Here is a 12,420-nt window from a genome sequence, read left to right as displayed (position 1 = left end):
GACACACGTCAAGATTGTGTGTAACATTCTCCACTTGCCTGCATTAGTGCAGCCCCAATGACATGAACAAAAGTGAACATCTTACAAGAAACAGCATAATACCTGAATGGTGTCACATCCACCACCTTCAACATGCCCTCTCTCCTCCACTGAGGCACAGTGGCATCACTGTGTAAAAGGTAGAGTCACCATTGTCCCAACAGATCTTAGGGCTGTTTTCTCATTAGGGAGAGATGATTGGTGGCAGTTTAACCTAAAGCTTACCACACCACAGGCGAGGGGGAGAGGTTGAGAAGGAGAGCCCGTGTATTGTAGATGGATATTCTTAATGTGTACCAGCAACACCCATGTTACATGAATGAATAATGTAAAAACAACCCTAACCGTGCAACTAAAATCCCTCATCCTACAAACCATTCTGGTAAATCTCCTGTGCACCCTCTCGGGGACCCTGCCATCTTTCACAATGAGTAGGGATCTCGGTTTGCACAGACCCAGATGCTCTGCGTTTCAGTGTGTGATGATATCATGCAACAACAACTGTCTGAACCTCACTGTAAGGACGGTAGATGCAGACATCCTGATAACATATAAAACATATTTAGATGCACACTTGCAATGCCAAGGCAAACAATGCTATGGTCCAAGTGCTGGACAATGGGAATAGAATTGTTAGGTGGTGGTTTTTTTTAAATGGCACAGACTTGATGGACCACAGAGCCTTTTGCTCTCTGAGACACTTGATGAAGGAATATAACATGCACCATTTCAAACCAGGTCAGACAAGATGATTTTAGAGCAGATGACACATGATTGGTCAACGTTTTTGGGAGGAAAATGTGGTAGAGAGACGGAAAGGTTTAGGTGGAAATTCTGGAGCTCGGGGACCGGAATCTGAAAGTGCTACCAACAGGTGGAGAAATGAAAATGAGGTATCCTCACAAGGATGAAATTAGGGGTAAGTACATATCTTAGAGATTTGTGAAGCAGGACCAGATTAGAGATAGGGAGGGTCATGAGACTGGAGGAAATTACAGAGAAATGGAGAATTCTAAAGCTGGAGGAGATTACAGAGTTAAGAAAGGTTGTAAGGTTAGAGGGAATTATAGAGAGAGAGAGGGGATTGAGAGGCTAGATGAGATGACATTAATAGGAAGGGTTATAGGGTCTGGAGGAAGTTGCATGGTAGGAAGGATTGAGAGACTGGAGGGGTATTATTAGAGGGAAGGAGGTTTGTGAGACTGGAGGGTCATTATGGAGGGGTGTTTGTCAGGCGGGAGGGGCACGACAGGGGGAGGGAGAGTTGTAGGGACTGGAGGAGGTTACAGTGTCAAAGATTTTTGAGGCTAGAGGAGATCATAGATTTATAGAGGATTGTGAGGCTGGAGGGGGCAATATGGAGAGACAGGGAGGGTTGTAGGTACAGTGATTGTAAGAAGATCATCCAGTTGGACCACATAGAATATGAGTTCCCTGATTGGGTTGTTAATCTACTCCAGTCAAGGAGCCCACGTCACACACAAAAAGTGAGAGTGTCAGAGATACTGATATTTTATTGCCTGACTGCAGGAGGAACTAGTAAAATCAAGAACTTTTCATGTTTGAATAAAGGGTGACTTTGTGTCAGATACCGGCCTCCCTGCAGTTATTTCAGTCGGGGCTGAAGGAATTTCCAGATAGTGAGAGTTCTGCGACTGGAGGAATTTACAGAGACAAGAAGGATTGTGAAACTGGAGAAGATTATAGAGATTGGGAGGATTTTGAGGCTAGATGAGCTTACAGATATTAAGATGGTTGAGAGGCTGGAGGAGATTTCAGATTTAGGGGGTGTTTTGAGGCTAGAGGGGTATTATAGAGATGGGGAAGGTTCTGGGACTACAGGAGACATCATCCAGACAGCACAATGGTGCACTTACAGCACAAGGACTGCAGCAGTTCAAGAAGTCAGTTTACCACCACTTTCTCGAAGTCAAATAAAGATGGATAATAAACACGCCTGGGCAACAAAGGCCACATCCCACAGATAAATGACAATCAAGATGGGTTTGTCTTTTATGTAGAGGTAGCAGGAGCTTGGATAATTCTTCTTGGAGCTGAGAAGGTTAAGCAGTGATTTAGTCGAGGTGCACGTTTGTTTCCAAGATATTTAATTTGCAGAGAGAGAGAGAGAGAGAAATTATTAACACTGTCATAATGTTTGGTAACTGCGGAACACAACTTTGAGCTAATTGGCATATAACATTGGGTGAAAATGTGAAGATTATTTTACTCAGCAATTTTAGAGCATCTGGAATAGTCTGAATGCAGGTGGGTGCAGACTCAGCATTATTGCCCAAGTAACCAACCGATCCGCCCAGGGAAATGGGCAGAGAGACGGCTGGTGGAGATTAATGTGGAAAAAGTGAGGTAGTGCATTTCAGGTCTAATTCAGATGGAAAATATACAGTAAGTGGGAGAACCCTTAAGAGTCCTGATAGGCACAGGAATCTGGGTGTATGGGTGTACAGGTACACAAGTCACTGAAAGTGACAATGCAGGTGGAGAAGGTAGTCAACAAGGCATTTGGCATGCTTGCCTTCATCAGCCGGGGCACTGAGTTTGAAAATTGGCAGATAATGTTGCAGCTTTATAGAATCTTAGTTAGGCTGCATTTGCAATATTGTGTTCAATTCTGGTCACCACACTACCAGAAGGAGTGGTGGCTTTGGAGAGGGTACAGAAAAGATTTACCAGGGTGTTGCCTGGTATGGAGGGCATTAGCTATGAGGAGAGGTTGGAGAAACTTGGGTTGTTCTCACTGGAATGATGGAGGTTGAGGGGCAACCTGATAGTGATCTACAAGATTGAAGGGCACGGACAAAGTAGACAGTCAGAAGCTTTTTCCCAGGGTGGAAGAGTCAGTTACTAGGGGGCATAAGTTTAAGGTGCGAGGGGCAAGGTTTAAAGGTGATGTGCGAGGCAGGTTTTTCACACAGAGGGTAGTGGGTGCCTGGAACTTGCTGCCCGGGGCCGGTAGTGGAAGCAGATATGATAGTGACTTTTAAAGGGTGTCTTGATAAATACATGAGTAGGATGGGAATCGAGGGATACAGTCCCCAGAAGGGTTGGGGGTTTTAGTTGTGACAGGCAGCATGTCGTGCAGGCTTGGAGGGCTGAAGGTCCTGTTCCTATGCTGTAATTTTCTTTGTTCTTCTCAAAAGGGATTTAGAATTTAACTTTTCAAGGAAACATCTGGAGGACTGTGGGCAAATGGCAAGAGAGTTGAGATAGGTTTGCAACATTTCAGGACGAGAGAGTACAGCCCCAATGAGCCGAATAGCCACTAGCTCCTGTGCCCCATGAAACTGCACAGGGGACTGTTCACTGAGTAAAGCAGCTTCATCCCAGGGCAGCAGAGAGACTCACACCCGTCCAATACCTTACCGTGGAGCCTGGCTGATTAACGGCAGCTTTGGACCAATAGGAGGGGGCAAGTGCGCCTGGATGATTATTCGGAAGTCGTGCTCATCCAACCAATAGGAGCGAATGAGGGGCGGAGCCAGCTGCATGACGTGACTATTAATGCCGCAGGTGCAGTGTCACTGACAGGTGCATGAGCCAGTGTGAAAAGTGGAGATGGGAAAGGGAGGAGAAACAGAGTCAGTGTAGACTGGGAGGTTTCATGAATGCATGGTGTATGCCGGTAAATCGTAATTATAAACTCACGGGGTTGTGTTTCCAATGTATGGGGGGAAATGTCTGAGGGCCAGAGAATTGGGAAGCCTGCAAAGAGCAACAGGACAACGTGAAAAGAAATAAGGAGGGAGAAGAATAAGTATGAGGGTAAGTTTGCCAGTAATATAGAAGAAGATTACATGAGTTTCTTTAGATATATAAAGGGCAAAGGAGAGGCAAAAGTGGACATTGAACTGCTGGAAACAGACACTGGAGAAGTTGTAGTGGGGATCAAAGAAATGGCTGAGGAACTGAATAAGTACTTTGCGTCAATCTTCACAGTGGAAGACGCGAGTAATATTCCAAAAATTCGAGAGAGTTGGGGAGGTGAGGTGGGTATGGTGGCCATCACCAAGGAGAAGGTGCTAGCCTGCAGGTGGATACATTACCTGGACGAAATAGACTACACCCCAGAGTTCTGAAGGAGATAGCTGAAGAGATAGCGGAGGCATGAGTGGTGATCTTTCAGGAATCACTGTAGTCAGGCAAGGTCCCAGAGGACTGGAAAATTGCTGATGTAACCTCCCTGTCTAAAAAGGGAGTAAGGCAAAAGATGGGAAATTGCAGGCCAATTAGCCTGACCTCGGTCGTTGTTAAGATTTTGAAGTCCATTGTGAAGGATGAGATTTCTGAATATTTGGAAGTGTATGGTAAAATAGGGTGAAGTCAGCATGATTACATCAAGGGCTGGTCACGCCTGACAAATCTGTTAGAATTCTTTGAGGAGGTAGCGAGCAGGTTAGACCAAGGAGAGCCAATGGATGTTTCTCTACCTAGACTTCCAGAAGGCCTTTGACAAGGTGCCGCACAGGAGGCTGCTGAGTAAGGTAAGAGCCCGTAGTGTTGGTGCAAGGTACTAGCATGGATAGAAGATTGGCTGTCTGGCAGAAAGCAGAGAATTGGGATAAGAGGACCCTTCTCAGGATGGCAGCCAGTGACTAGTGGTGTTCCGCAAGGGTCAGTGTTAGGATCACAACTTTTCACTTTGTACATTAAAGGTCGAGATGAAGGAACTGAGGGCATTGTGGATAATTTTGCAGATGATACCAAGATAGGTGGAGGGACAGGTAGTATTGAGGAGGTGGGGTGGCTGCAGAAGGATTTAGACAGGTTAGGAGAGTTGGCAAAGAAGTGGCAGAGGGAAAACAACGTGGGGAAGTGTGAGGTCATGCACTTTCGGTAAGAGGAATAGAAGCATGGACTATTTTCTAAATGGGGAGAAAATTCAGAAATCTGAAGTGAAGAGACCTGGAAGTTCTAGTTCAGGATTCTCTTAGGGAAACTTGTAGGTTGAGTCAATAGTTAGGAAGGCAAACAAAATATTGGCGTTTATTTTGAGAGAACTAGAATATAAAAGCAGGGATGTACTACTCAGGCTTTAGAAAGCTCTGGTCATACCACATTTGGAGTATTGTGAACAATTTTGGGCCCCATGTCTCGAAGGATGTGCTGACCCTGGAGCGGGTTCAGAGGAGCTTGTCGAGAATAATCCCAGGAATGAAAGGCTTAACATATGAGGAACATTCAAGGACTCTGGGTCTGTACGCAATGGAATTTAGATGGATGAGTGGAGAATCTAATTGAAACTTACAGAATACTGAAAGGCTTGGACAGAGTGGATGTTGGGAAGATGCTTCCATTGGTAGGAGAGACTAGGACTTGAAGGCACAGCCTTAGACTAAAGAGAAAATGAAAGGGAAGATTCTCGCATACACACATACTTAGTTAACTGAAATAGTTAACTGAAAATGCTTAAGCAAGGCTTATTCAGGTGGAACAATGTGGTCTACTGTGTTGAAATGGGCGACACCGCTGACATTTCAGTTAGACTAAGGACCATGCACCCTGACCACTAGATAGCTGGTTGGCGAGATTAGACAGGACAATAGGACAAGAATAGCTGACAAAGTAGATAGGTGATTAAATTATCAAACTAAAGTGCTGTGTCTTGAGGAGTAACCACACTAGAAAGTGGGGGTGGAGATAAACTGATGATTGCGAAACAAGGTGTTTATTTCTGTGTATAGAAATCTGTAACTGGTGTTCAGGAATCAGACTAAGTTCAGTATTCTTGCATGTCTACCTACCATTCCCTGCACTTACCAATCACTGCTTTTAATAAATTGCTTAATTCGCTTAAACAAACTCCTCCGCCTCCAAGTTGTTACTGCCTCCGAGTAGGTTACTCTCTTACAGAAGACCTTTTAGAATGGAGATGAGAGACGACTTCAGCCAGAGTGGTGAATCAATGGAATTCATTGCCACAGAAGGCTGTGGAGGCCAAGTTATTGAGGATGTTTAAGACGGAGATAGGTTCTTGATTGTCAAGGGAATCAAAATTTATGGGGAGAAAGTGGGAGAATGGGGCTGAGAAATTTTTCAGCCATGATTGAATGCTGGAAAAACTCAATGGGCCGAATGGCCTAATTTCTGCTCATGTCTTACGGCCTATGGTGATTACAGGCCCCAGGGTACTGCTGCCATCTTTATTTGGGGCTATATGCAACAACACGCATGTGCGTGTTTCTGTCTTGGGGACATGAGGTGGTTGAAGAGGAGGATTTGCATACAGCAAACTCAAGCCAAGAGAAATATTTCTGTTTTCTCGATTTGTATCCTGGACTGACTGTGATTTTTCTTTTGTGACCCTGTTTTACAGGATATAAATTGAGAATAATTTGTATACCAGAATCTCAAACCAAGTTCTGACAGTCAGCAGAGTCATCAGGATCTGAATATCATTGGCATTTGTCTGTGGAACGAAAAATAATTCTGACATGGTTGTGATGCGAAAAGCAGCAAGGTGTTCCAATTCATGGTTAGATCATACATTCATATAAATCATACAATTCATAGTTAGATCGTACATAACCTTGGGGTGTGTGTTCAGTTCTGGGCCCAGCAGCTGTGGAAGAGGGGACACAGATTTACCCAAATAACCATTCTTTCAAACAGATGAGGTGTTATGTTTAGTCCCAGTCACACTACATGATTTTAATTTATAATTTCTACATTCTCAAATATCTACCAACTCCACTTGAGACTTGAGATCCAGCACCCCTTCAGGTGCAACACTCCAGATCCTGACCATTTTCTGTTGATTCAGAAACTGCTGAAGTCCACGTTGAGTCTGAAGTGTTATAAAGTGTCAAATTGAAAATGATCTTTGGATCCGAATTGTTAATTATCTGGAGGAAAATGTCAGTGGTCTGATTAGTAAGTTTGCAGATGACACTAAGATTGGTGGAGTTGCTGAAAGTGCCAACAATTATGAAAGGATACAACAGGATGTAGATAGATTGGCAACTTCGGCACAGAAATGGCAGGTGGCGTTTAATCCAAACAAATGCGAGATGATGCATCTTGGAGGATTAACTTTAGGTGTGAATTTTACTGTAAATGGCAGAATCCTTAGGAACAGAAACATTCAGACGGATCTGGCCGTGCGGGTCCACAGTTCCCTACAATGGCCACCTGTATTGCCACAAGTGATTAAGAAAGCATATGGTATGCTTACCTTCATCTGCCGGGGCATGGAGTACAAGAGTTGGCAAACCATGCTGCAGCTTTTTAAGCTGTATTTGGAGTGTTGTGTGCAGTTTTGGTCGCCACACTACCAGAGGGACATGAAGCTTTGGAGAGAAGATTCAGAAGGATGTTGCCTGGTTTCTATAGCATTGGCTATGAGGAAAGGTTAAAAAGACTAGGATTATTTTCACTGGAAAGCTGGCAGCTGATAGAAGTCTACAAAATAATGAGGCATAGATAGGGGTGAATAGTCAGAGGCTTTTTCCCCAAGGTTGGAAGTTTCAATTACAAGGGAGCACAGGCTCAAGGTGAGGTGCAAGGGAAGTTTTCCACGCAGAGCGGGTAGGAGCCTGGAACGCACTGCCAGAAGAGGTGGTAGAAGCAGACACATTGGCAACATCTAAGAGACATCTGGATGGTTACATGAATAGAGAGGGATAAGGACCGAATAAGGGCAGAAGGTTTATTTTTTAGTTTAACTAGGGCATGATGATCGGGATAGGCTTGAAGGGCCGATGCTGTTCCCTGAGCTCCCATTGAGCTTCATTGGAATAATGCAGGAGGCTGAGGTCAGAGTGGGTGTAAGCAGACAATGAAAATGACAAGGCTGCACTGTGACGATGTTTGGCTAGATGAGTGTTTTGGAGTTGGGTGAAAACAGAGTTTGGTGAGACAGGGAGAAGTTGAAGCTGAAAGACTAAATGTGGTGTTCAGTCTCAGTGCAGGCAGTTCAGAAAGAAATAGCCAATTGGTACGTGATTCCCGCAGAGAAGTTTAGAATCTCACAGCACGGAAACAGACTCTTTGGTCCAACTCGTCCAAGCTGTCCCAAGTTTTCCAAACTAAACTAGTCCCACTTGGCTGTTTGGTCCATATCCCCCTTAACTTTTCGTCTTCATGTATCTCTCCAAATATCTAAAAGATGTTTGAATTGTACCTGCATCTGTCACTTCCTGTGGCAGTTCATTCCACATACGAACCACACTCTGAAAAAAACTTCCCGGTTAGGCCCCTTTTAAATATTTCTCCTCTCGACTTTAAAAATATGCCTTCTAGTTTTGAACTCCTTCACCCTAGGGAAAAGACCTTTGCTATTCATCTTATCCATGCCCCTCAAGATTTTGTAAACGTCTATAAGGTCACCCCTCAACCTCCTACGCTCCAGTTAAAAATGTCCCAATCTATACAACCTCTCCTTATAACTCAAACCCTCCATTCCCAGCAACAGCCTGGTAAATCTTTTATGAAACGTCCACAATTTAATAATATCCTTCCTATAACAGGGTGACCAGAATTGTACACAGTGCCCAGCTCCTGTGAACAAAGAAAATTGCAGCACAGGAACAGGCCCTTTGGCCCTCCAAGCCTGCGCCGATCCAGATCCTCTATCTAAACCTGTCGCCTATTTTCCAAGGATCTGTATCCTTCTGCTCCCTGTCCATTCATGTATCTGTCTAGATACACCTTAAATGACGCTATTGTGCCCGCCTCTACCACCTCCGCTGGCAACGCATTCCAGGCACCCACCACCCTCTGCGTAAAGAACTTCCCACGCATATCTCCCTTAAACTTTTCCCCTCTCACCTTGAAATCGTGACCCCTAGTAATTGAGTCCCCCACTCTGGGGTGAAAAAAGCTTCTTGCTATCCACCCTGTCTATACCTCTCATGATTTTGTAGACCTCAATCAGGTCCCCCCTCAACCTCCGTCTTTCTAATGTAAATAATCCTAATCTACTCAACCTCTCTTCATAGCTAGTGCCCTCCATACCAGGCAACATCCTGGTGAACCTCCTCTGCACCCTCTCCAAAGCATCCACATCCTTTTGGTAATGTGGCGACCAGAACTATACACAGTATTCCAAATGTGGTCGAACCAAAGTCCTATACAACTGTAACATGACCTGCTAATTCTTGTACTCAATACCTCGTACGATGAATGAAAGCATGCTGTATGCCTTCTTGACCACTCTATTGACCTGCGTTGCCACCTTCAGGGTACAATGGACCTGAACACCCAGATCTCTCTGTGTATCAGTTTTCCCCAGGGCTTTTCCATTTACCGTATAGTTCATTCTTGAATTGGATCTTCCAAAATGCATCACCTCACATTTGCCTGGATTGAACTCCATCTGCCATTTCTCTGCCCAACTCTCCAATCTATCTATATTCTGCTGCATTCTCCAACAGTCCCCTTCACTATCTGCTACTCCACCAATCTTCGTGTCATCTGCAAACTTGCTAATCAGACCATCTATACCTTCCTCCAGATCATTCTTGTATATCACAAACAACAGTGGTCCCAACACGGATCCCTGTGGAACACCACTGGTCACAGTTCTCCATTTTGAGAAACTCCCTTCCACTACAACTCTGTCTCCTGTTGCCCAGCCAGTTCTCTATCCATCTAGCTAGTGAAGATGGCAGATGTTAACTGGGATCCTGTGAGAGAATTTCCCTAAGGTGTTATTGCCAGATCAAATGCCATGAAGGTAGGGTTCCTTCAGTATTCAATGTCTTCTGTTTTTTGGTGTGATTCTGAGGTCACACATCCCAAACACCAATTCCATTGCTCCCTCCCCATTCTTCTGAGAGGACCCTCAGGTAGAAACTTGACACTTCAATCTGAGTCCATTCAGGATCTCGACACTGCACATGTGCCAACTCTCAACATGGCGTGGCTGACTGAGTGACCGACGGTTGCTCCAGACAAATAGAAATCGGTGGCAGTACTGGTTGTAGCTGGTCCTCTAACCAATGGGAGTGAACGAACAGTGGACCTGGAGGACCAAGGCGAAGCCTCATCTAAATAGTTCTTCAATGTCTTGAGGGTTCCTTGCTCCACACCCATTTTAGGCAGTGAGTTCCAGATATTCTCATTCTTTCGCATAAGGTGCATGGATGGTTGGAAAGCCAGGGTCTTTTTTTCCCTGGTGTACAGGAGTCCAAAACCAGAGGTTAAAGCTTTAAGGTGAGCAGAGAATAAATTAAAAGGGACATAAAGGGCAACTTTTTCACACAGAGGATGGTGCATGTATGGAATGAGCTGCCAGAGGAAGTGGTAGAGGCTGGTACAATTAAAACATTTACAGGCTCTGGATAGGTAGGTGAATAGGAAGGGTTTAGAGGGATATGGGCCAAATGCTGGAAAATCAGACTGGATTAATTTAGAATATCTGGTTGGCATAGACAAGTTGGACCAAAGGGTCTGTTTCCATACTGTACAACTCTATGACTTTACTCCAGAAGTGGCCTCACTCCTGGACTGCATGACCTCAACATGACATTCCAACTCCTATTCTCAGTGGTTTGAGCAATGAAGGCAAGGAGTCTAAATGCCTTCTTTACCACCCTGTCTATCTGTGACACGTGTTGCAAAGAATTATGTACCTGAAACCTCGGGGTCTCTCAGTTCGACAACACTATCCAGAGCCCTGTCCTTAACTTCATAAGTCCTGCCCATGTTTGTTTTACCAAAATGCAATACCTCGCATTTATCCAAATCAAGCTCCACCTGCCACTCCTCAGCCCATTGGCCCAAATGATCAAGATTCTTTGATAATTAGATAACCTTCTTCATTGTCATATACCACTAATTTTGGTATCATCCGCAAACTTGCTAGCCAAAATGGGGTCAGAGTCTCTGATATAAAATTGTTGAACACAGTCCCCATCATATCTGTGCTGGGCATCAAGTACCTATTTACACTAGTTCCATTTTCCTACATTCGGCTCGGCACGTATAGTATAGTTCTTTGGATGATCATCTAAACATGGTGTGGGGACAAAGCAGGAACAGGGTTGAGTTGTAGATGTGTAAAATGCCTCTCCTTCACCCCTGCCTTTCCAACTTCACTCACTTTCTGTAGTTTTGTGCAAACACCAATTCATTCCCTTCACTGAAGGACATTTATGAACGAGTTCAGTTTTAATGATACTCCAGCAGTTTCCCCAAGTGTTGTCTCCATAAATGACATGATTAATTTCTCTCCATTTCACAACCTGTGTGTGTACTTCTGGTTTCTCTCACTAGTTTTGCATTTGAAAGGTTGATTTTCAATTAGAGAATTGAAATGAAACCACATGTGCACCTGACAGTTTATTAATTTATCATCACCTAATTATCTCAGGATTTTGATCGTTGTAAGAAAAGCACTGTTGTCACTGTAAAGAAACACAGTCTGTGGGGAAGAGTCTGTGAAGATTCATCTGAAATGTCCGAACACCAGCACACGCATGCTGGGGAGAGACTTTGGAAATGTGGGGATTGTGGGAAAGAATTTCTTTACCCATCTCGGCTAGAAACTCACCAACGCAGTCACACTGGGGAGAAGCCATTCACCTGCTCTGCTTGTGGGAAGGGCTTCAATTGGTCATCTGACCTACTCAGACATCAGCGATCTCACACTGGAGAGAAACCATTCAACTGCTCGGAATGTGAGAAGGAATTCATTCAGTCATCTGACCTGCTGAGACACAAGCAAATTCACACAGGGGAGAGACCATTCCCCTGTTCTGAATGTGGGAAAGCATTCACTTGCTCGTCTAAACTACTGAGACACCAGCAAGTTCACATTGGAGAGAGACCGTTCACTTGCTCCATGTGTGGGAAGCGATTCACTCAGTCATCCAAACTGTTAACACATCAGCAAATTCACAAAGAGCAACAGTTGAAGGATTTTGCTAGGACTCGCACCAAGGAATGAACTGTGGTCTTTGGGCCATTTGTACCGATTTTTATTAATCCCTGCTCAATTAAAGTTGATGTTGTTGATAAAATGTTGATAACAGTTGTGTATCTGTAGGGTAGCTTTTAGAAATGATCACGTCGTCTCTCTACAACAACACATTCACCCTGTGTGAAGACAGCCCATCTGCACAGTGTGTGAAAAGGAATTTCCTGGTTCAGTAAGACTGGTTAACCACCATTGAGTTCCAAGTAACTGTAGGGATGATAACCGATGCAACTGTTATCTATATCCAAACCATGTTTGCTGTGCTTGTTTGTGATGATGTTTGTACACACCACATGTCAGGCTACCTATTTTGGAGAAAAGTGATGTAAATCAGCTTTTTGTTAAAACTATTGGGCATCAAGTCTCTGTCTTACCTAAAGCAGGCTCTCATTTTGACGGTCTGTCTATCTCCCCTATCTCCTCCGTCCTCACCTCTAGCAAAC

The 12,420-nt window shown here is 44.3% G+C and overlaps 1 protein-coding gene across 1 annotated transcript in view; it reads left to right on the top strand.

Annotated features, from left to right (window-relative positions):
• Positions 1 to 12,020, top strand: part of LOC109930504 (zinc finger protein 665-like) — a 50,149-nt gene extending 38,129 nt beyond the window's left edge. The window contains exon 4 of the mRNA XM_048598660.1: positions 11,372 to 12,020. Within this exon, the coding sequence (XP_048454617.1) occupies positions 11,372 to 11,947 (576 nt within the window). The 3' untranslated portion in view covers positions 11,948 to 12,020. The remainder of the gene's footprint in view (positions 1 to 11,371) is intronic.
• Positions 12,021 to 12,420: the final 400 nt, after the last annotated feature.

Source organism: Rhincodon typus, chromosome 7, assembly GCF_021869965.1.
Source record: "Rhincodon typus isolate 14 chromosome 7, sRhiTyp1.1, whole genome shotgun sequence".
Taxonomy (NCBI): Eukaryota; Metazoa; Chordata; class Chondrichthyes; order Orectolobiformes; family Rhincodontidae; genus Rhincodon; species Rhincodon typus.
This window is presented reverse-complemented; position numbering and strand designations above follow the sequence as displayed.